Source organism: Petromyzon marinus, chromosome 60, assembly GCF_048934315.1.
Source record: "Petromyzon marinus isolate PM22_M1 ecotype Great Lakes invasive population chromosome 60, UKy_Petmar_22M1.pri1.0, whole genome shotgun sequence".
NCBI lineage: Eukaryota > Metazoa > Chordata > Hyperoartia > Petromyzontiformes > Petromyzontidae > Petromyzon > Petromyzon marinus.
Genome location: NC_133726.1, coordinates 6141774 through 6166867, shown reverse-complemented (window position 1 = coordinate 6166867; position 25094 = coordinate 6141774). Strand labels below are relative to the sequence as shown.

General features: G+C 48.1%; 1 protein-coding gene across 2 annotated transcripts; it reads right to left on the bottom strand.

Moving 5' to 3' along the window:
* Nucleotides 1-743: 743 nt before the first annotated feature.
* On the bottom strand, nucleotides 744-23722 carry LOC116955632 (uncharacterized). Of its 2 annotated transcripts, XM_076053305.1 has the most exons (10): nucleotides 23532-23722; nucleotides 21068-21155; nucleotides 20454-20540; nucleotides 18992-19071; nucleotides 17782-17856; nucleotides 16686-16801; nucleotides 10650-16021; nucleotides 6787-9874; nucleotides 5712-5814; nucleotides 744-5153 (listed from the first exon to the last, which is right to left on the bottom strand). In XM_076053305.1, exons 2-10 carry the CDS (start codon nucleotides 21123-21125, stop codon nucleotides 4986-4988), a joined length of 9147 nt encoding a protein of 3048 aa, XP_075909420.1. In that variant the 5' UTR covers nucleotides 21126-21155; nucleotides 23532-23722; the 3' UTR covers nucleotides 744-4985. The 2 variants fall into 2 exon arrangements, with proteins under 2 accessions (XP_075909420.1, XP_075909421.1); XM_076053306.1 differs by lacking the exons at nucleotides 18992-19071; nucleotides 20454-20540; nucleotides 21068-21155; nucleotides 23532-23722 and adding an exon at nucleotides 18576-18983.
* Nucleotides 23723-25094: the final 1372 nt, after the last annotated feature.

Below are 25094 nucleotides of genomic sequence, written 5' to 3'. Positions count from 1 at the left end.
AGTAAGATCCTGCCAAGTTTTTCACAGTCGGCATTGATGGTTGCGATCTATAATCCTAAATGAGCAATGGGTTTTTTCCCCCTCCCTTTTAAAATTTTGACCGTGACGCAGCCGACAATGCCATGACCTGCTCTTGTCAATAATAATAAGTTTACATTTGTAAGGTGGTTTCCACGAATGTCTGAAGGCGTCTTGTAAGAATAAGGGCCAAGAGAGGTGAAGCTAAATAGAATAAGCAGACTTTGAAAAAAATATGTATTTTAAGACGAGAAATAAAAGCAGGCACATAGGATAGACGAATTTCCAACGGTAGGGAATTCCACGATGTCACGGGATCTTTAACGTCCACTCTGAAGCAGAGGGCGCGGATTACGGCTGATACCCCCCGCGGTAATAACCAGGGCAGCCGCTGTGTTTCGAACCTCCGCAACAAGCAGCGAGGGCGCTATCGCTGTGCCAGGTCACCGCGACATTGTTAGACGGTACTTCTGTGCTACCGCGTCTACGTGCCCCACCATCGCACAACCCGCAGTTAATATTTCCATGGGTCGCTGGTTGGTTTGGGGAAGGGCCGTGAATCTACTCGTAGCCATAACCAGGACGAGGTACTACTCCATACACTGGGTGTGGTGTGTCAGCCGAAAAAATATTTTCCGGGTCTTCGACCTGGACAGACCCAGTTAAAAGATTAAGGCATGAGTTAACATATTTAAAGAAACAAGCCAAGACACAAATAATCGCAATGACTTTACAATTGCCCTGTATTCACAACTGAAAGGGTACTGAAGTTACATATATACAGTATACACAAAAAATATGACCTGTACAACTGCTGTATAAAATAAATTATTGATAAATCCTATCAGGCATTAGGTATCTTGGTAATATGGCCACTAACCAGTGCACACAATGGTGCTTTTGTACACACACTTCGCGGCGAATGACAATTGTGAGAAAGTGACAAACATTACAACCATCACAGTACTACCACAGCACCCAACCACCGCATACCACCATGCAATAACCACACAATCACTCCAAATATACCATGCATCACGCCAACAACCATGTACCACCATGCACTATCACTCGAACATCAAGCAACAATCACCAACCACCACGCATCACCATACAATAATACATCTAGATTGTGAAGTTTGTCCTTCCCCCGCACCTCCGATTAGCATGGTTGGTTACAAACGGTTCGAATGTTCTCCATACATGCATACATAATAGCATTCCTCAGGCAACACCATACCACCATCCCGCAACAATCACCAGACAACTAGCATGCGTCGTGGTGACGAGATGCTATCTCCAATGCTCTGTACGCAGGAGGGGTCACGGGTTCTCTCCTGGATCCTGACGGTGGCTATTTGGCTGCGACTACAAGTTCCCACGTGCAATGATGATGATGTAAGCAATGTCGATGAGAAATCTCATGTGTAGCCAGGTCGCCCTCTGAAAAATAGCGAATATCTCAGTGGCCTTTACCTGGTAAAAAAAAAACACATTTCACACCACACAGCAATCATCGTGCAAACCAACATAAAACCAGCACCAGCATGCAACAACCATAATAAAACCACGACTCAATTATCGCTTACCACCACAATCAGAAAAGCACCAGCAGGGAGGGATGTGCCACCAGTAAAGTGATGGTTTTGGCCTCGGAGCACACTCGATGTTTCTAAAAATCGACTATTAAGGAAGGCTCGACAACACAAAGAACACCGTATTCGCACACATGAAAACACCATGCAAGCCAACTTCGGTCCCCCACCCCCCGCCGCTAGCCAAAACTGGGGCAAATATCCAAAGCATTACTTCTCTACCATCTCAAGAATATGGTTTCTGTGTACACACGCCTCTAGTAAAGTTCCTACATCGCTTGAAATGAACGTAATTTTGAGAGGAAAAAAATGAAAATGAAGCCGACAAAAAATGGGGTAAAATGATTATGCACTCGTGTCTGCATACGTCTACACCGTACGCGGAGAACCAATGAGTCAAATAAGATCAGCAGGTTCACGTCAAACGGCCAGTGGCAACGTGAGGCCTACCACTTTGAAATGGCCCGCAGGTTGTATGTATCCACTGCATTTGTATCCGCACTCATTGGGGAGGGGATGGGAATATTCTCGACACGGGAAAAAACGTGTTTCTATGTATGTACATGTACGTGTGGTGGCGGCTCGACAAATGTAATGGGAAGGGTCCCCCCCCCTCTCCCACCCCCAAGTCCTATTCTGCACTCACGACCAGATGTTCTTTTTGTTGTTCACTTTCGTATCTCAAAAAAGTTGCGCTCAACGTCCAGCAACAATTTGTTCAGTAACTCTACAGGCCACAATTGTTAATATCCGAGTTCCACGTTTCTCTCTTTAGCTGTGTAACTAAGTGACCCGGGAATGTGAAATCCATACATTTTGTGATCCTGAATGTCAAGCAGAATGCTTAAGAATAACACCACCGGTGCATTAAAATGTTTCAATCCACTTGCGTATTCTCAGAGGTCTCACCTCCCAGCAAAGAAAACGAATTGTATAATCCATTCGACATTAAACTGACAGGGTAAACAAATATACAATTTTTTTAACAAAATGACATCAAACTTATTAAGGGACTTTCCGATCATCCTGAATGTACACCCAACAATGAAATGCCAAAGCACGTGACTTTTCTCTAAGCTACAGAAAAAGAAACTTGTTTTATTATTTAAAGCTTTCCCACCTGATGACGGACGCTGGTGTTGCGCCCGAAACGTCGTGATTTATTAAATGTTTGCTGCAGTCACGAAAGCTTCAAATCAAGATTATTTTAACTTTAAGGAACTGCAATCAATGGATAACTAACAATTGTGACTATGCAATCAAATACGTAAATTATATTGGACATTTTAATTGTCATTAAATGTGAAAATCCCAAACCCATTCTAGATCAAACTCACAACCACCGCAAGTTGAACCACATGTATGCAGTAAATTCTCAATTATCCAGGGTAATAGGGAGGAGGGGGGGTGTGGGCATAGTGGCCCACACCCACGCGGCAAATGATCCTTACGGCGCTACCCCGGGGTACCAAATAATACAAAATGGCCGAGGCAATTTAATATTTTATTTCTGGGTCACTTTTTTTTTTCCCAGGGGTGTACTTCACTCCACGACTGGGGTACCAATCAATCCGAAATCAGCGCCACTCCGCGATGTCGAAACGCATTGAGGACGATTGCGCCGAAACGTTGAACGCTCGCGGTACCACGGTGCATCGTGCATTGCTCGTCGAGACGAGTCGATTGCCGCATCGCCGACCATCAACAGAGACTAACAGTGCTGCATCACGGACATTATGCGAGAGCAGGGGTACTATGGTACCTCGGGGTACCGCCATAAGGTTCAAATATCCAGAGCATTGCTTTTCAGCAGTGTCAAGAAAACTGTTCACTCGACGTCTTGCCGAATGTCTTCAGTAACTCTACAGGCCACAATTCATAACCTATCTTAATTACAGTTCAGTAACTCGATACAGGCCGCAATTTGTAACCTTTTCGAAGGTCTGTTTGGCACCGTTGATGTCACAATTCCTATGACCTTGACGGCCAACCAGAACACTCGTGGAGAATATGGGCGAAGACGTAAAATGCCTCGTCTGTTTTTATTCTTACCTTATATAGATGTATTCCTTCTTTAAGTAAATGGTTCTCTCACTGACATGCCTGCGCTCACGTAGGCACTGACACTCAATGAGGAGCAGCTAATAACAGACAGTGCGTGTGTAAAAATATATTGTTTCGCAAGCCCGGTTAAACCCATAACCCAGACAATCCATCTACGAACATTCGAGAGTGAATTCTATACAGCAGCTCGTGTGTCGGTGTCAAGTGGGCTATATCGCAGGATATTAGAGACTCTGATACCCCTCCATCAAAGTGGGATAACTGTGACTGATGTTAAACTGTATACAGGGTGGCCCAAAAGCCAGGGCACACCAGACCATTATATATTTATTTTATATTACATGATGTTATTTTATTTATTTTAACATATGTTCAAACTGACTTCCATCGACATCAATGCATGCGTGAATGTTTTGAAACGAATTCAGGGCTTTATTTCTAAAAAAAATAATTACAGGTGTGCTCTTTGAACATTTCACAATTTTGTATTTCGATTTATTCAGGGTTATTGGTCGAGTTTTGTAAATGACGGTGACCCCACGGGAAGAAGAAAAATTAGATATCAATTATGATAACAGATATAGCATATTAACTTATAGAATCAACAATTTAAATGTATTAATGCCAGTGTTAAAATAAATTAAGCATATGTCCTGACTCTTGAGCCACCCTGTATATATCTTACAAGTTCAATTAAATATTGAGACTTACACTGAAAACTGGGTTTCCAGGGCAGCACCTCTTCACCGAGAAAACAAAACTGTCGTAAGGTATACAAGTCATGCTATTTAATAGGGGAGGGGGGGAACATAGGCTGGACGCTTCAAACACTGAATAAAGTCAACCAACATGAACTTGTATCATTGCTCTTTGTAAAAAAGGTAAAAGATGCAGGCCCGGCTACTGCTGGTAGCCAAAGCACCTCCAACTAAGGGTGACCACTTAACAGCGCCTGCCTCCTGAGGTTTATTTTGGCCTTCATGTTCACGCCGGCCAGACGTCTCGCCAGAAAGAGGCGGAAGTACCCACAATTTACCCAGCCACGCACAAGGCCCGCCGGTCGAATGTGGCGCACCCATTCATACACGGCTGGGTGGACGGAGGCGGTGAGATTTAAGAAACACACCGAGGATTTCAACCGCCGTTGCCGGAGGACGACTGCAACCGGTGACCCCTGGGGATTGCAATTCGAGAGCGTGCGCCGAACCATTCGCAACCGTCAATGGGCAGCATCCATTGCTTCAGTACCGATATTTATACTGAACGAAATCTGCTTGCACGAGCGACGGCCTGCCTCCGCATCGGCCGTCAGCAACGCGGGGCGTGGGCTGCCGGCGGCGGCGGCGAGGATCCGCGGTCCGACTCCTGCATCGCGTCACTGTCGCTCTGCAACTTGGCGAAGGCCTCGTTGGTTAGTCTTTCCGCCGCAGCCGCCTTCTGGAAAAGCTTCAGCAGCTCCCGGAACCTGCGGGACACCTAGGCGACGCACAACAGGGGGCGGGGCGGGGGGGGGGCGAGCGTGAGAGTCACGCGACATTTGGGCATCTGTTAAAAAGGAGCTTCATAGCCTCGTCGGATTCCCGTAGCATAAATAAAGATGAGGATTCTGCGCAACTGCAATGTCTCCGTGCGGCTCGCGCACACGCATGACTGCACACCGGGGTTTTGCCGCGTAATTATGTTTGATGATACAATACGATAGAATGAGCAATGGAAAGCATTTCAAAACTAAAAAAAAAATGTATTTTACCAGGTATGGCTCACTCAGTAATATAGCTCTTTTTCAAAAGCAGCCTGGCCACAAACCATAGCTCATTTATTAACAGCCAAATACTCTAGACGCATGTTCAGTCTAAATGTGGAGGGGGAAAAAAACGGAGGACCCGGAGAAAAAATCCACGAGACCAGGGTCGGGATTGAACCCATAACCTTCCTATATACCAGACGAGGTAGTTAACATCTCGGCACCGTGGTGGCCCCATTTAAAAAAAACACACACAAAGGCCCGGTCGATGTGGTGGAGCCGGCACTGACCTGAGATCCAGTTTTGTCACCGAGCAACGCCGCGACGGAGGAGAAGATGTCCGGAGAGGGCCCGTGACGCTGCACCTCCGACAGAATCAGCCGGTCGTCGTCCCTGCGGATGACAAAGCGGCACGGAGGTCACGAGGTGGCAGCAGCGGCACTGGCGTGGGTGAGAGAGAGAGCGCACCAGTTCGTGGAAGGTTAGTGTTGGGTTAGCGTTCCCCGTAAGATTACTGGAGCGTTATGGTTAGCTTAGTGCGAGGGTCCAGATTAGGCAGGGTTAGTGATCATCTTAATGTCAGATTGACACTCGTGTCAGGGTTAGGGTCAGTGTTGGAACAAGTGTTAGGGTTAAGGTTAGATGAGTGTTTGGGTTTGTGTTAGTTTTAAGGTTTGTGTTAGCTATAGGCTTGTATGTCAAGAGAGGGAATAGATCTCTAAAGGAATTAAAATGGACCAAAAGCTGAAAATTGTGCAAAACAGCATTGAGAGTTTCACGCTTGGAAGTCACCATTAACAATATCAAAATATCTATTAAGTAAAGCGATAATCGCAAAATTGACTGACTGATAGTTTGAGATCACACTTTACGCTGGAATCTCCCATAAAGTTAAGGAAATTGCCACCGACAGTTTTTAATTGGCAAGTGAACAAGAGGCTGTTTGTGCAGTGACAGAAGTGACTGAAAATGCACGAAAATTAGAAAGTGTTGCCAGGTCAAAGACATTCTTCCCCACCCCCCCACAGTACAAGATTAGCGTAGCCAAGATGCTTGCAGTGACGGAAAAATTGCGTCTGTGCCACGGGCCACATGAAATGAAGTCAAGGGCCAAATGTAAAGGAGTCACGGGCCGTAGGCTCCACGCTCCTGGTTTAACCATGCTACGATATAAGTCAGCTCTCTGCATTTGATTCGTGTGTACGCATGTATTATGTTGAGCTTCTTTCGCACCGTAAGGTAGCCAACCGTGCCAATTGGAGGTTCGGGGCGGGGTGGGGGGGACAAACAACAAACTAAACGCAAAAAGCAGTTGTAAAGAAATTAGCTTTCACTTACGCGCAAAACCATCATCGCTGCACTCACCTGGTCCAAAGCAGCACCACCTCCCCGTGTTTCTTCACCACATTCTTCGCCAGGATGACTTTGTCGGGGGAAGCACTGCAACCCGATCGTTTCTTGCCCTTGCGCGGTGGCTCCTCGCCCGGTGAGGATCTCGCCTCCTCCCCGAGCTCCACCACATTTACCGATGACCTCCTTGATTTAGTTTTTTTTCTTTTCCGTCGATGGCCCTTTTCTGGTGTCAGGAGTTCTTCTGCAGACGACGGCATCGATGATTTCCTCTTCCTGCCACTAGTTGTCGACTCTGGTCCAACGGAATGTTTTTCAGACTCTGGTGACGATACTAAATTTGTCTCGGATGCTCTTGGCTTTTTACATTTCTTTTTGTCTCCATCTTGCTTGGCAGTGACGGGCGACTTGCTGTGTCGCCGCCGTTTACAGCCGTGCGGTTCTGGAGTCTTACTCAATTCTTCTTCCTCCTCCTCCTCTGCCTCCTCCGCCTCCTCTGCCTCCTCCTCCTCCTCTGCCTCCTCCTCTGCCTCCTCCTCTGCCTCCTCTGCCTCCTCCTCCACCTCCTCTGCCTCCTCCTTCTCCGCCTCCTCCTTAGGCTTCCCACCATCACACTCCTCCTCAAAAGGCACCTGCCACTTCCTGGACACACCCTCACACTCCGAATGCAGCCTAAAGTCTGCGTCCGCCTCTCTGCTTTTCTGACTTTGTGGAGCCTCGTGTGTGACAATTTCGAAGAATCCCTCTTTGGGAGCCCTGTTTTTGAGTGGTGAGAACTTCTGGCCAGAGTCGCCGTCCTCCGACGGGCTCTCCGTGTCCAACGCGAGGTGGAAGTCCGACTCCTCCTCGTCAAACTGCGCGTTCTCACTGTAGCATGCTGCGGGCAGCGAGACAAACTTCAGGCCTTCCGACGGCAGCGGCATCTTCTCGCCGACCATCGCACAGTTGGCCAGCCTGTAGCTGTCCTTCAGAGGAGAGAGCAGGGAGTTGGAAACCTCGAGGTCGGCCAGCAAGATGGACGAGATGGGAGGGTCCCAGTTGGTCCTTTCGTGGCACATGGAAAAGGTGGAGTCCGGGCTTTTCAACTGCCTGGATTTATCACAGCTCGTGTCCGCGCTGTCCGATGACGGGAGGCTCTCCGAGCACTCGAGGCAAGGGTAGGTCACTTGCACCTCCGGCGATCTGGCCACGGACAGTTCCTTCAGAATCTGCCTATTCACACCCAGCAGGGACATGAGCTCGTCCCCCATGTTTGACTCCGTGCAAAGGGTAAAGTGCAGGGACGGCGGAAGAGGGGGCGGCTCCTGCGGGGTTTCCACGGCGGGACTCTTGTCGTCTGACTGCAATTCCGACACCCGCAACGCTTCCGCGCTGTCCGGAGGCTCGGTCGCTTTGTCCATGTCCGGGCCGAACATGCTCTTACCGGGTGTTACAGGGCACTCGTCCAACTCCACGCTCGTTGTCTCAACGTCCTCTGCAACACCCTCCAGTGCAAAGTCGCCGTGGACAATCACGTCGCGGCCATCGCTGCCACCGTTACCGCTGCCAACGCTGCCGTGGCTGCCACTTTTACCGCAGCTGCTCACCGCCTCGGTTTTCTTCTGAGCTGCACTCCCACAGTTGTCCCCATTGCCTGCAACACTTTTAAAACCCTTCACCGTTTGGTCAAAATTTCCCTCTGGTTCAATTTTTCTCCTCTTCCCCACTGGGGTGGATATTTTCACAGGCGCGCTTATAACCTCCACCTCTGAACACATCTTTCGCTTGAGCTGTGACTGAGGTTCTCTCATGGACATGACGCCCAACTTTAGAGATTGTACAGTTGAGTTCTGGACAGATGCCATGCCCTCTGTAAAGTGTGGCATGCAAACAGGGTCTCGTCGTTCAACCGGAGATCGGAGGACACCATTAGGATACTTGGGAATCTTGTAAACCTTGAGGTTGGCGTGAACTCCCGTCGAGGCCAGCAGAGACCGAGCAGGCGATGCAGTGGCGACCGAAGCTTTACCACCTACCGCGTGTTTGGGCGACGTTAGCCGCTCACGCTCGTCTCTGCCGCTCACCGTCCCACACTGCTCCGCAGACATCGATTTCACAGACCGACGGCGTGTTGCCATTCTGCTTGCATTGTGGGGCCTGCTGCCGAGCTGCTGCAGACACAGCGTGTATTGAATGTTGTTGAACAAAATGTCAAACTCCTTGTCCAGCAGCCTGAGCAACACTCCAGTCTCGTGAGGCCTGTGGCCTGAAAACAAGCTCTCGAAGTTCGTGTTATTTTTCAGCTGTCCGATTGACTTTCTGATCAGGGAACACAGCTCCATCTTGCTACCATCCTGCCCGCACCAATTGAACTTGTTCAACGTGTCGACGGACTGCTTCTCGGCATAATCCAGGATCTCGAACAGCGGTGGGTCCCGTGCCTGTGTACTAGAGCTCGGGTAGGTGCTATGCACAAGCTTCCGTACGCTCTCCAGTTCGTTCAGGATGGACTGCATCGTCAGCAGCGCTTGTTCCGGCTGCTGATTCTTGTTTCCGGGACAGTTCACTTTAGAGCGGTCGTTTTGTTTGGTCGGGCCGGTCGGTGGGTTCCTACTGAGATGAGACCGCTTGCGCAGTTTGAACTCCTGCCTGCACGACCTATTTGGGAAGCGCCCATGCTTCTGGGAGGCGTAGCCGTTGAGACGCGACAATTTTCCGGGCCACTTTTTGTTCCCACGCGGGTTGGCGGACGCGCTCCTGCACCGGCTGGCAGCCTCCCTGTTACGGCGGACGGGAATTGCTGCCCGATCAGCGACACTGGCGACGGTGGCGGTGATGACGACGGCGGTGGTGGTGGTGGTGTTGGCGGCAGTGGTAGTGGTGCAATTAGCTCGGGAGCTGCTCCCCTTGGTGTCCTGCGCGCACGTGTCCCGAGGGATGTCTTCAGGTTCCGTGTCGCTCACGATCTCGCCCTCCTCCGGCCAGTCATCTTCCGCCTCTGGCGGTTTATCCGGTGTCGACTCTTTGACGCTGCCGCTGTTCTGCTGTGGCATCGCAGCTGCGCAGGGGAATTCCTCTCGCAGATGTCCCGAGAGAATGCTCTTTGTAAGATCTTCCAAGGGGCCTGCGTCCACACCACGTGAATAACGCGAAGTTAAGTGAAGACATCAGTTTATGCAATGTGTGCCATTAACATTAATATTATAACCATTTTACTTGGACATCTCTATGTCCTGGAATATTTCAACACCATTCACATAAAAAATTACACTCTTTTACGGAAAGTTAGTCGGCAGTCGAGGTCATCCGACCAATAAAATATAAAACAATTAAATGCTTTTAAAATGTCACACTTTTCAAGGCACTGGATAGGTTTAAAAATAAGTAGGAATAACTTACTTTTACAATAAATACTATGTATCAAGAATCAACTTACAATTAACAGTATGTATTAATCAAGTGTGCAAATGAATTGGGAATATTCGTCTCAGTCTCGCATGTTCACACAGCATGCAAACTGCTGCGCACCACAGCTCACCAAAATACCATTCAACTTATTAAACATCAAATACCAAGTGGGTGAAGCGGTCACTCAATTTTAGCGTGCCACACCTTGAACCCACGCGACCAGAGCTTAATTCCTGGCCACGGCTAACATGTATGGAAAGTGATCACCGAACTGATCTTGTGCCCCCAAAGCGCCAACCTGCACTGACCAGCGTGGTGAAGTATGGAGGGTCAAACAACCCCCACGACTGGCATATCGTGGCAAGGCCTTCAGCTACCAGTAGGCTTACAAAGGGCTGTGAGGTGACATCGTGAAGTGTAAGTATCGATTTTATTCAATGAATAATTACAAAATATTGTATAAATATGCCAAAGAATAGTCAAATGCCTACCGGCTGCTGCTGGGTCTGTTCCATATTTATCTCGACTGCCGGCGTCTTCTGCTCGCTTGCCCATCGTAGCTGGAGGCCCTGTCTGAGAAGACGATGCTGTCGCCACCTCTGCCACCACCGCCGCTGCCGCCACGACCACCCCAGCACTGTCACTATCCACATTTTTTGCACGGATCCCACGTTGTGGTGACAGCGCTAGGCTCAGGCTCGACATGAACGTCACCTTCGACTGCTTGAGCTCGGGCACCTCCTCTGCGCTGCCGCCTCTTTTTCTCGGCGTTTGCGCCGCCTCTGTTCTTTCGGGCGATACTTCTGAATCACGCGAGGTCGCAGCCGAAACGTTTCTTTCAAGAGTAACGACGACATCGTCTTGCTGGGAGTGGTGCTCGATAGGCCGTGATGGTCGACCGGCTGCCAGGGCTACGTCTCCCAGGGCTTCGTCCCCTGAGTGGCCTTCACTGAATTCTCGCTGAACTAATGCCGAGGTGCCTTCGCCGTCCCATTTGGCTAGAATTTCAGAATGCTCCGCTGAGCCTGCATGCTGATCAACAGTTGTACCGGAATGTGCATGCCAGATCTCTACGCTCTCCTCGAGTCCATCACCATCACCGCCATCGCGATCAGCTTCACTGTTGGAATCTCCAGAATTCTCGAGAATAAACTCATCCACAACAACCAAGTCATCCATGTTGTCTGGCTGATAAGAGGCACTGTTGTTGAGTTCTGATGCCTCGGCCACACTGCTTGACTGCTCAACAATTATGGCTGGGGGAGAAGTTGGAGGCTCCGTGACCCCTTCGGGAGCAAGGCACCAACTAAAAGTGCCTCCGCTCCGCTGAGCGAATTCGGATAACGCCGAAAACGAAAGCTGCTCGGCCCCAGACCCCCACCGTTGGCGCAAATCGTCCGGTAGCGCGCCATCGCGTGGGTCATTGATGCCCACCACATTGCGTGCAGAGTTGAATTTTCGTCCGCGAGACTCGTGCTTTGGTGAAGATTTAGCACACTCAGGGTGACTGTGTTCCTGCATTTTACCTGGTGTTCTTACTGCCGAGCCACCACTACGTTTCAGCTTCTCCTTGGACCTTTCTTTCTCCGGGGAGATTTTCTTCCTGCCGGCGCTCGAGGTAGCTTCTCTCGGAAGGGAACTCTCCCCCTCCCCGTTTTTATGTAAATTTCCCCGGCCGCACTCGCTATCTTTTCCCTCTCTTCCCTCCGCACTTCCACGCTTGTCTACTTTGGCCTTATGCCTCGCGTTGTATTTCTCTGCCGAGCCGTCTCTGCGATACCGGACCTCGCACACTGACGAGCATCCTCCGAAGTCATCAGCAGGCCTTCCCTTACGCTCTCCAACACGGCGTTTGCTACCTTTGCTGCCGTGACACCGCTGTTCGGAAGCGTCGGCGTTGCAATGCGAATCCCTGGGCCTCTGGCATTTATCCACTCTGTGACTTCGCTCTCCCCTCATCTTTTCCTTCCGGTTATTTTCTAGCAAACCTTCCCGGGTGCCGTCACACATGTGAGACCTCCCGCCATCGTTGCGTTCGTAACTCTGCATATCGTGTTCGCTTCTTTGCTCACGTTCCTTGCCATCAGCACCATCAAGAGACCAGCACTGTGAGCCAGATGACTCGATCCTCTGCCGTTGCCTCTCCTGGTTGTAAATGGTGCTGCTCATGCTGGCTTTGCTGTGGGTGGCACTGCACTCATCCGACGGCATGGCGTCCCGGTCTGTCCCATGCAGGCTGTGTTTTGAATAATCCATGATATTCCTGTCTGTCTGCCCAGTGGTCGCATCTGGAAAACCGCTCTGTGACTTCAGCTGCCTCACTCTGCTCTTGTGTGCCTCTTCAGTGATGCTATCGCGTGAACGCTCGTGCTCCTTGGCCCGATGGTCATGAGCAGCCACAGCAAGTTGAAATCTGTGCTTTCTAGGCGTTACCTGATCACAATCTCCTCTTCCTCCACTTTCACCGCTCCTCCTCACTGATCTCCTCTCATGCCCTTGTTCGCCTGTGCCTACCTCGCTTGGGCAGCTTGGGACACTCTGCTTTTCGTCGTCTCCCTCACATAACCTGTCCAGCGAGAGCGCCTGAAGGAGCAAGCGCAGGTCAACTGTGATATCCGTCGGGTCCTCCGTTGCATCATGCATTGGCGCTGCTTTGTTTTCCGATTTCTTTTTGGTGGAGCCCTCAGTGGCCCGTGTCTGTGCTTGGAATGCCTGTCCTGGCCTCGGTGTCCCACCTCCTTTGCCTCTCAGTTCCACGCAATGTGAAAGCTCGGGCTGAGATATTAACAGCTGATGGCCACCAGCAGGTGCCTGTGGCGTCCCGAGGGAGGTCGCAATTGGAACGTCCTGGTCGAGTGCGCTCGCCAGAGACTCGACGTGTTGCTCGGGGTCAAGCAAATACACAGAGAGAGGAGGACCCTTCAAAGAGTTTGGTGGAATGGGCTGCTCTGAAATTGACTCAACAGCCTTGGCAGCCTCGTCCATATGTGGCTTAGGGTGATGCGAACACGATTTCTCAGTACAGTCCGAATGTGGCCTTTCAGCCTGGTGTAAATGTGCTTTTGAGGCATCGTCTGTATGAGGCTCAGAGAGATGAGTATGTGGCTTGGCAGACTGTTTTGGATTCAGAATAGAAGATTGGTTGAAATGAGATTTGGGAGACTGGTCTGAACGTGACATAGACTCGTCTAAATATGGCTTACCAAACTGACCAGAGTGTTGCTTAGAATTGTCTGAGGTCGTTTTATTGGACTGGTCTATGTGCAGCTGTTCTGGCTGGACTGACTGTGTCTTGCAATGGTCTATATGAGACCTATTAGTGTGGACTAAACTTGACTCGGATTGCTCTAAGCACGAGTTATGTTGCTCTACATGTGGCGTATCACACTGTGCTGGACAGGACATATCAGGATGGTCTGAAGGTGAATCATTGCACTGATATAACTGTGACTTCGACCGATCTACACGTACCTCATCACACTGATCTAAATGTGACTTTGACGGGTCTACACGTGACATAGACTGGTCTACATGTGACTTAGCCTGGTCCACACGTGACATAGACTGGTCTACGCGTGATGTATCAGCCTGGCCTACACGTGACATAGATTGGTCTACATGTGACTTAGCCTGGTCTACGCATGACTCAGCCTGGTCTACACATGACTTAGCCTGGTCTACGCGTGATGTATCAGCCTGGTCTACGCGTGATGTATCAGCCTGGTCTACATGTGACTTAGCCTGGTCTACATGTGACTTAGCCTGGTCTACACGTGACTTAGACTGGTCTACACGTGACTTATCAGCCTGGTCTACATGTGACTTAGCCTGGTCTACATGTGACTTAGCCTGGTCTACATGTGACTTAGCCTGGTCTACACGTGACATAGACTGGTCTACACGTGACTTATCAGCCTGGTCTACATGTGACTTATCAGCCTGGTCTACACGTGACTTATCAGCCTGGCCTGCATGTGACTCAGCCTGGTCTACATGTGACTTAGCCTGGTCTACATGTGACTTAGCCTGGTCTACACGTGACTTAGCCTGGTCTACACGTGACGTAGCCTGGACTACGCGTGATGTATCAGCCTGGTCTACATGTGACTTAGCCTGGTCTACATGTGACTTAGCCTTGTCTACACGTGACTTAGCCTTGTCTACACGTGACTTATCAGCCTGGCCTACATGTGACTTATCAGCCTGGTCTACATGTGACTTAGCCTGGCCTACATGTGACTTATCAGCCTGGTCTACATGTGACTTAGCCTGGTCTACATGTGACTTAGCCTGGTCTACACGTGACTTATCAGCCTGGCCTACATGTGACTTAGCCTTGCCTACATGTGATTTATCAGCCTGGTCTACATGTGACTTATCAGCCTGGTCTACATGTGACTTAGCCTTGCCTACATGTGATTTATCAGCCTGGTCTACATGTGACTTAGCCTGGTCTACACGTGACTTAGCCTGGTCTACATGTGACTTAGCCTGGTCTACACGTGACTTAGCCTGGTCTACATGTGACTTAGCCTGGTCTACACGTGACTTAGCCTGGTCTACACGTGACTTAGCCTGGTCTACATGTGACTTAACCTGGTCTACGCGTGACTTATCAGCCTGGCCTGCATGTGACTCAGCCTGGTCTACATGTGACTTAGCCTGGTCTACATGTGACTTAGCCTGGTCTACACGTGACTTAGCCTGGTCTACACGTGACGTAGCCTGGACTACGCGTGATGTATCAGCCTGGTCTACACGTGACGTATCAGCCTGGTCCACACGTGACTTAGCCTGGTCTACACGTGATTTATCAGCCTGGTTTACATGTGACTTAGCCTGGTCTACATGTGACTTAGCCTGGTCCACACGTGACTTAGCCTGGTCTACATGTGACTTATCAGCCTGGTCCACACGTGACTTAGCCTGGTCTACATGTGACTTAGCCTGGTCTACATGTGACTTATCAGCCTGGTCCACACGTGACTTAGCCTGGTCCACACGTGACTTAGACTTATCTGAATGTGACCTAGACTGGTCTACACGTGACCTAGACTGGTCTACATGTGACCTAGACTGGTCTACACGTGACCTAGACTGGTCTACATGTGACTTAGACTGGCCTACACATGATTTATCAGCCTGGTGCACACGTGACCTATCAGCCCGGTCTACACGTGACTTATCAGCATGGTCTACACATGACTTGGACTTATCTGAATGTGACTTAGACTTATCTGAATGTGACTTAGACTGGTCTACACGTGACTTAGACTGGTCTACACGTGATGTATCAGATTGGTCTAAACGATACTTGGACTGGCGTATATCTGCTTTGTCAGACTGGCCTAAACATGGCTTAATCCGGTTTGAATGTGGTTTATCAGACCAGGCTGCACGGGACTTATCAGAGTGTTCTAAACGAGTACTATCATATTGGTCTAATCGTGACTTAGACTGCTCTAAATGGGACTGAACAGAACGCTCTGAACGTGACAGAGTTCGGTCTAAACGTGGCCTATGAGACTGGTCTAACCGTGACTCCGACTGGTACATGCTCAGCCTCTTCGACTGGTCTGAAGGTGTCTTTGCGGACGAGTCCAAGGCGGTGGTTTTATCGGACGCAGAAACGCGGTGTCGAGCAGTCGGATCCACGCGCTCCCCATCCGTCTGGGATGAATCCGGCTCCAACGCCTCTTCCGGCGTTGGCGATTCGCGTCTGCGTTGCCCGTTGTGCCAGGACGAGGAGGCGACGACTGTGGCGGGCGGTAAAGTCCGCGTGAAGCGAGACTCGTGCCGCTGGGCCCTCTCGTGCTGCGCTGCGTGTCTCCTCCAGCTCCCGGCGCACTTCAGCGACGTTAGGCTGTGCCGCGGTGACAGGAAAAAAAAACCGATCATTAATATTTACAATCAAATCATTGGTTTCCTTGGTATCCACATATTTTTTATTGCACAAGGATAGCACAACAGCGTTGTTTGACAGTAGTCTTAGAGTAGGTAGCTATCTTGCCGCGTGGTTTTTAAAAATTGTTTCATTTTCAGGTTACGCAATGTGGACCTCGACACTGGGATACACAGCCGACACATTTTCAAATGACGTCGCATCCGCTGTGAAGCAGACGGCATACATATATTTGTATAACACCCGCAATATTATCAAGGGCTCCCAGTGGGCCCTGGATAATATTGTAATGAATTGGCAATGCCATTGCCCCAAAATAGGTACCAAATGCAAAAAATATTTTGATGGGAGTGATGGTGCCGTCGTCAGCATAATGTGCTCTTAACCCGGTGGCTTTAGTTCGATTCCCACCCACGGCTAACATCAATGGCGAGTGATATCTAAACCGGCCCCATTCACCAATTCACACTCGCCAGCGAGGGGGGGGGGAGCTGGTCAGATATCTTCTACAACCGACACGACTTAGCAAGGAATCCATCCAGTGGGTTGCCAAAGGGGGGTGAAAACGATAAAAGACTAAACGTTTTCTGTGAATAAACAAACGACCCCATTCCCCCACTCCCACCTGCTATGGAGACGTCGGATCTCATCGTCCTTCCTGTTGATCTCAGCCTTGGCAGTCTTGAAGAGGGCGCATATGTTCTTTTTCAGCTGTTCATTCTGGCTCAGGAGTACCGTGTTCTGAACAGAGCAAAAGCACGGCGCTGTGAAATCCTCTCCTCGCAACAAGGACATCAATCTGTCGCGTCCTCCACGCAGAGCCGGCGAGGTCAGGTATCAAAATTTGGCTTTGTGGTGCAGTCTGGGTTTTCAATGTGGGTCATCTCCTGGTTCTCACTTTTCCTCTCACGTGAAAAAAAAAATTCCTCAAAAAAGGAAATTGATCAAACATCACCAATGCAGAACCCCCTAAGATAGACATGTGAAACACAGCAAACAAGGCTTTCCTGGATAAAGGCCTTTATTGGTGCTCTATTAAAGAATTAAAATAGATCCGCAACCACCTCTCATTTCTCTATTCCCCCTTTTTTGTCCACTTAGCTGCCTCTTCATACTCCGCCCATCCATGAATCAGTGCACCATGGGAGGTGTCAATTATTCTCCTTTGGTTAGGAAAATATTTCTCTTGTCTCTGGTTCTTGTTTTCTCTCGCAGTTTCAATGCACAATTCTTATCAACAAGCACATTTTTACGAATGCACACACAGGTGTGCAAGCGTTTATAAACGAATTGTAATTTTTAAGGTAGCTAAAAAGCTACTCGATTGCTATGCGCAGGACATAAGGTGTGTCCATCCAGGGACACGTCGCATGTTTTCACAAATGCAACAAACTGCCGAAACAAATCGTTCACGACGTATCACACAGCTCACCAATACCAAAGTCCAGATCTGTACAGTTGTTGGGCGAGTGCGGCAAGGAAACACTTACAAAATATTGAATTATAAAACGTTATACAATTCGGTGCACATCAGCGAGATTAGTTTGTGTGGAATGGTAGGGGTGGTATAAACTCACATGCCCAACACGTCCTTCCGTTTGTATGTGCATTTGCTTATTTCTCTGCATAATTCTACTCATAAAACTGGCTTCCTTAATGGGCTGGATTGTCGGCTTATTGTTAAAGGCATTTGACAGGCATGAGAAAAAGCCCGAGCTTACCTGCTCCTGCACCGTTTTCATATTTTTGGTGAACACCTCGATTTGCTGTTGGCTTTCTTCAAACTTCTGACACAGCTGCAGCAGGGAGTACAGCAACACGGAACCAGCACAGAGATCAAGTGTTCAAGGACACAGCATACAATATGCTGCCAATTACATATACGCCCTGTGTCATGCAATACAGCAAAATTATTTATTTATCATGTAAATGTGACAGCATTTCAAGGCACTGGACACTTTAATAACTTGAGCATAGATATTACTTGGGGTAGGGAATTGACAGCACAGACTGCTTGAGAGAGCGAGTTCTGGACTATGGGGGCATAATAGGAGAATAAGCGACCTAACCTTAAGTGAAGGTTGATTGGGGGACTTAAATAGAAAGCTCTTGGTTGCTCAGGTAGGGTACAAGGTGATGAGGGAGAGGTAGGTAGGGGCAAGTCTACAGAGCACATTGATCTTGCTACAACTATTATATAGTTTGAATTACACGGGAAAGCAAACGGGATGAGGTATAATAGGCAACAGCCACGTAATTTAACAGTGACCAAATTGTCATTCGTGCATTACTAGAACCACAAGTAAGGAGCATCATCACTCGACTTCGAGGGATCCCAGATTATGATGAACTACAAAGGCTCAATTTATTACACAGCCACACAAACACATGACAGTATTGGCATGCATCACCAGAGATTAGAAGCCCATGCATTGTACTGGATGGTTCTAAACCAGGGATTGTGAACCTTTTTCTTACCGAGGACCAAACAGAACCGAATAGAAATTTAAAATACCTTTGGTTGGCCACACATGTGCACATACCTTAGCATCCAAGAATAACACAAAACAAAATTAGGGTGCACGTTTTCAGATTGACGTAGCGTACCGAACATAGTAACGAAGTGATGCCTGGTCAAAAATATTCCCTTGAGTGCCCGAAGTGTGGCAAAGATGCTTACAGTGACGGATAATCATGAGGTACGGCCAGTTTCTAAGTGGTAGGCCTCATGTGAACATGGGCTGTGTAAAATGAAGTTGCAGGAAATAGGTTCCCATCCCTTTTAATAAATGAAGTAAGCCACAACGAGGTAGTTAATTGTGAGTAAAAATTAAATGATTACAAGCATGGGCAATAGAGCTGTGAGCTACCATGGAAAAAATGACTCTCTACAAATGCCGATATTCATCACGAAAGTTGATAAGCGTTCACCTCTTCGTGGGTTCTCACTTTCAGGCTTGTTTCTTCGATAAGGAGCTCTTCCAACAGATCAAACGCAACTCCTCCCTCACCTTGGTAGAAACAGGTTACTTTACAACGGTTTCACAAAATAATATTAGCAAACAGCAACTTAAACGCACGATTACAGGACTTGGTATTCAGTAAAAAAAAGTGTTTCCTTAAAATACTGGGAAAATTCCGGACGGCTGCTTGCGTTGTGGCCAAAACATCGTGAGAATTTTTAAAATGTTTTATTATTATTTTATTATTTCCCTTCTACGTGACTTTACCGAAAGAACCAAGAATATGAATGTGGGATACCAGGTTTAATACCCATTTTCTGAACAAAATTCCGTTATTTCAGCAACATCAAATGTATCATGTTTTAAAAATTATTTTTAAAAAGGCATTACAAATGGCAAAACAACCACCAACAAAACCACCAAAAATCACAAATTCTGGAATGCACAATTACAATGGTGCAGCAGTGACTATACGGAGCAGTACGAGACTGGGACTGTCTGGTGTTTGATATTCCTGTAATGCGTGGAGACGCAGTTAACAACAAATCAATATTGCTTAGCAGGCTGTTTGACTTTCGAGCTTCGGGAATAAAATAAATAAAATCCCCCTAATTTATTTTTCACTATTTAAGGGTCTCCCTGAAATACCCTGTTATATGCGGGACATGGTATACCCTGAGTAGTTAGCGAGGGATGGATCTGGGCTAGGCAATGATGGCCGTGAGGTCTCAATCAGGTCAGCGAAGGATGTAATGATAATAAGTTACATTTATAAAGCACCTTTAAACAATGGATCTCACAGCACCATGCATTTAAAGGAGGAAAATTATTGAGAATAAATAGACTGAAGAGACAAGATAGAGACGTAGAGAGAAAAGGACCTATTAAACAGGTATGGTCTTCAACTGGAACTTAAAACTATCCACTGACTACGAGTTCCACACCTCAAAGGGCAAGGAATTCCAGAGGCTGGTCGCTGTACAAAAAAAAGCCTGGTCATCAGCTGAAGCGCAGTTTTGCCAAGTAAGGCATGATCGCTAGATCTCAGAGATCTCAGTGGCGTGTATGGTTAATGAACTCATGAAGCAAGCCGATTGATTGAAAGCACGGAACACAAGTAGGAGAATCTGAAATTCAATGCAGGTCTGAACTGGCAGCCAATGAAGAGATATGAGCACAGGTGAGATATGGTTCCAGCGATGGGTGGCCAGTGAGTGAGCATCCTGGCCACTTGATAACCCCCACGACATCTGCTTGACCTGACATTACCAACAGCGAGCTTTCAGACGTCATGAGCAGGAGTTATCAGAGTGTATGACGTGTCTGATGAGTGCGAGCCGTCAATGCATCAATATCTTCAATGCACCATCACACTTTTGCGCTGTGCCAGCAGCACCCAAGGAGTAGACGGTGAAGAGGGCGAGTCTCACCGTGTTCGAACGGTACGGGACTGCTGGGCTTGGCCAGGTCCTCGTAAATGTCCACCGAGTCCTCGCACATGCCCAAAGCCTCGCAGCCTCCACACAGATCCACACAAACTTCATCAGTGAGCAAAGCGAGGTAGTTCAAGCGGTGAGAGTGGCACTAAAGATTCTTGCAAAAATGCAAAAACCAACACAATGATCACATTGATCACACACAAAAGTGCTTGCCACAAACAAACCACAATACCTTGCTGATGTCGTCAAGGAGCATACACTATTACACGAACTCCAGTCATCCTCGCAGCGGCTTTTGGCTGGCCACTGAACAAAGATGGTCACCGCATCACGCACTTTCAGACGCGCTTCTGCGGCCGTCTGGAACACTCTTCCTTCCGATATTAGGAAGCCACCAGAGCTATGTACTTCAAAATCATTATTTAGATTAACAAATTCATTTCTTTAGAATTGATTTTTATGTTCAGTTTGTTGTGCTTCCCCCGCACCTCCGATTAGCATGGTTGGCTACGCACGGTGCGAAAGAAGTTCAACATACATACATACAAACCACACCATTGTGGGAAAACTTTACTTGTGAAAAGAATTACGAGAGCACCTCTTACCTTCCACTGGAGTGGACTGCCCAGGCTTTCCATCAAAATCAACATCGTCCTCCTCCATGATTACAGAGGCGGTGGCATTTGACGGTGCCTGATGTAACAAAGAAGCAAAATGGAAAGCGTTAATAATGGTGGGTACAGCAGAAGGGGCAATTCACCAGTAACATCCCTCCACATTGCTCAATGCTTGCCTTGTCAATCCACGATGAGATAAGGGCCTACCCAAACCGCACGGATCGTGGGGGTTATTTGACCATACTTCACCACGCTGGTCAGTGCGGGTTGGTAATGGAAGGGAGCGCATGTTGGAGAGTAGTCCAGTAGAACAATGGATTCGGCTGCACTGCTATCTGCTCACAACGTGGCAATGCAGGAGCCTACGCGCTATCCAGGCTCAACTCCGCTTAGCTTCTGAGGCATGCCGTGGTTGGGTGCATTTCGGGTGCTTCGCATGCACCTCAAGTCTCGCGATTTGGAACTATTTTTAGTTGTTTACCTGAATATGATTCACTCGGTGCACGGGAAGCTTCCAATGGTTCAGGTCTTACGCGAGGGTCAGCTCCAAAAGTATTGTCTTCATTTAAAGCCATTTTTGTGAAAAAAAGTGGGAAACTATTAACTATCCAGGGTTATTATTACTTCATTAACTATTGGGGTGTTCACCAAGTGGTCGATATTAACCCTCTCCAAACAGGTACGAGCAGAACTCCAAAAAAGTCGCCCCCCCCCACCCCCCTTGTTTTACAGTCAAATGTTTGCGTCTCAACTTATTGAGTTTTTCCTCTCGGTTTCTTGAGTTTCCCTCCCTTTCCTGGGCTTCTGCCTCAGTTTCTTGAGTTTTCCCAAGGCATTTTCTATTGTAGGGGATCTCATTTAGTGAAACCGTTTTGGCCTTGAAATGTACGTATTTGATGACAGAACGTTACAATGAACGAATACCAACCGCAAACGGCCAGCCCTGTTGTTTGCGAGGCAAGATGAAACGAATGTTATACAGACACAAAATAAATAAGCAGACAATACCGTCTCCTTCACCTATCTGCCCACATTAAAACAAAATTACAAGCATGTTTTTTTCTTCACATCCCACCAGCCACAAAACCCTCTGGGAGTGCATCATTTCAGCAGCATTTGTTCAACACAAACACTGAACCGTTTTCGACATTCAGTGGCTCATCGGCAGTCTATGTTTTGTAATACAGGGTGGGTTAAAGAACCTTGGAGGCACGCGATGAGCCCACACGCAATACATTAAGAGTACTGCACACAGACTACTACTCGAGATTGCTGGTAGTAGCTTCGTGGCAAAGAGTAAACCTCTGTTTATGTACAATATAAAGTGGTCAGCGCACTGCACTACAAACCCGGCGACCCGAGTTTGAGTCCCGCTCACGACCAGCAACAGTGGCAAACACGTGAACCGGTCCTGTGCTCTCCCCTAGGTCGACGTGGGCTGAAAATTAGTACTTTTTCTGCGGCGTGTCAAGCATCAGTCCATGGGGAGACAAAGGCGGCCGGGCGTGGCGCTGGTTACATCACTGACTCGTGTGTCTACATAGGTACTCGCTACTAAATCGCGTGGCCCAACAGGTGTGGAGCATAAACGAAACGCTGGACGTGCCACCGTACTGTACACTGTACAGTATGTTACGCGGCCTGTTATCAGGGTCACCCAATATAGGCGAGTATGTTAAAGCAGAGGACGTGAAAGAATGCAGTATTGTAGCATAAATAACGCTCGCTTCTACAACATAAATAACGTCAGATGTGACGTTAATAGACTAAGTGGCGCTTAAGCCAAATGCGTTAATTGAGCAGTACTTTACATAAAAAATGGACCTCACGGAGTACACCACTTCAAGCGATGCATTCGAACTAGCACATCTTAACTCGCTACTCTGTAGGTAGCAAATATTCACAGCACTGTACCAGGCGGCACGGTTAAAGCGGTATATTACAAGTGGCATTCAAAACGGCGACTTTACGAAAGCGACAGAGCGGGCGTCCCCGACGCCGCACAGCAAGTCGCGAGCCCTCGCCTCACAGGAGGAGTGGTGAGTTTTACAAAGGCGAAGATCCCCCGCGTAGCCTGTAACAGACTGTTGGTTGCAAGTGCTGTGAGCGAGCAGCAGCAACCTCTCTGAAGGCCGGCAACGGTAAACGCGAAGCGGGTGACGGTGGCCGGCAGCACGCCCGGCCGCCTTTGTCTCCCCTCCCCCAGTGGCGACGTTTGACACACTACGCACCCAGGTACTCACTTGAGGGCGAGTCGACCTAACGGGGGAAGGCCCGGGGACGCTTACGAGAGATAAATCGTCACCGTTGTTTGCCCGTCAGCGGAGGAGAATCGCAAACGGCTGGAACCGCAGGTTTTTTTTGTTTGTTAGCGCTCGGCCCGCGAAACCGCCTCAACAAGTAAGTTGTCTCCCCTCGCGCGTGCGTGCGAGCGCGAGATTTGAGAGCTCACCTCACAGGAGGAAGGGGTGGTGGTGTTGGTTGGTGAGGTTTCCCCTCACGCGGCAACGCGGGGGTGGTCTGAGTTGTTGAGCTCTCGCCCACCCGGGGTGAGGAGACCCGCGGCGAGACTCACCCGGAAGCGGAGGTTTCCCGCGCGCGGCGCGAGAGGCCACGTGCGCGACGTCACGTCCGGAATAACATCACGCTTGGTGGATGATCGGAACAATTGTACTGGTGGAAGAAATCCGAGGAGCTATAAAGCTCTTTTTCAATTATCAGAATCGGAATAATTATACTCGGAGGAATCCAAGGATCTATAAAGCACTTTTTCAACGATCGGCATCGGAATAATTATACTGGGAGAAATCCGAGGATCTATAAAGCTTCGATTTAAAGCTTTCGTGACTGCAAGGATTCATCTTCTTTGGTTCTTTCGGTAAAGTCACGTAGAATGAGAATAAAATAATAAAATAAAATAACACGACGAAACGTCGTGATAATTTTATTGTTATTTTATTTTATTAATTTATTATTTTATTCTCATTCTACGTGACTTTACCGAAAGAACCAAAGAAGATCTATAAAGCTCTTTTTAAATTATCGGAATCATACTGGGAGAAATCCGAGGATCTATAAAGCTATTTTTCATTTACCAATCGGAGGAATCCGAGGAGCTATAAAGCTCTTTTTCAATTATCAGAATCGTAATAATTATACTGGGAGAAATCCGATGAGCTATAAAGCACTTGTTTTATAGATGTCCAATAGGTGTAAGGGGTCAGAACATTCCAACAAACAATACAACACGATAGGAATGCAATATACTGTATAAGAAAGCTAAGCAAATAACTTTCATATATATACAAATAAAACTAAACTATTGTTTTTGTATCTTACCAGTTAAAGCCCACTGAGCTATGAGCTTTTTCAAAAGCCACCTGGCTATCACAAACGATAGGGCAACGAAGTGGCTTATCACGTGGCAATTTATAGCAGGAAAATATTATTCATAATAAACGTTTTTGGGTGAGATCGCGTTATTTATAAATGTGTCGTAACCCTCCACCACCCGACACTGCCAATCAGCAAAAAAGTGTCATGTTGACAAAATACAAAATAGTTCACGACTTGTGGATTCACTCTTCAACACACCGGTGGTTCTGACTTCGTAGTGAGGGGGGGGGAGGCGCCTCGCCCCCCCATGTGGAGTGACGTCACCCGCTAATTATTATGAATGAAAGGGTGTCCATTTGGAAGACGTCACCTCTTCATGATTATTAATGAGGGGGGCTGTTCGATGTGGAGTGACGTCACCTGCTCATGATTATTAATGAGGGGGCCTGGCCGACGTGAAGTGACGTCACGCGCGGGACACAGACATCCTTGGCTCATTATAGTAGTAAATTTGAAATAGTACAATACAAAATTAAGTTTAAAAAAACATGAGGCCCAAAATCGGCAGGACCTGAACCAGATCTTTAAATGAAATATTGAATTGTCACGCGAGACGACTACGAGTCTGTTGTGTACAATATTTCAGTTCGGCCTCGTAGATCAGAAGATATTAAGCATC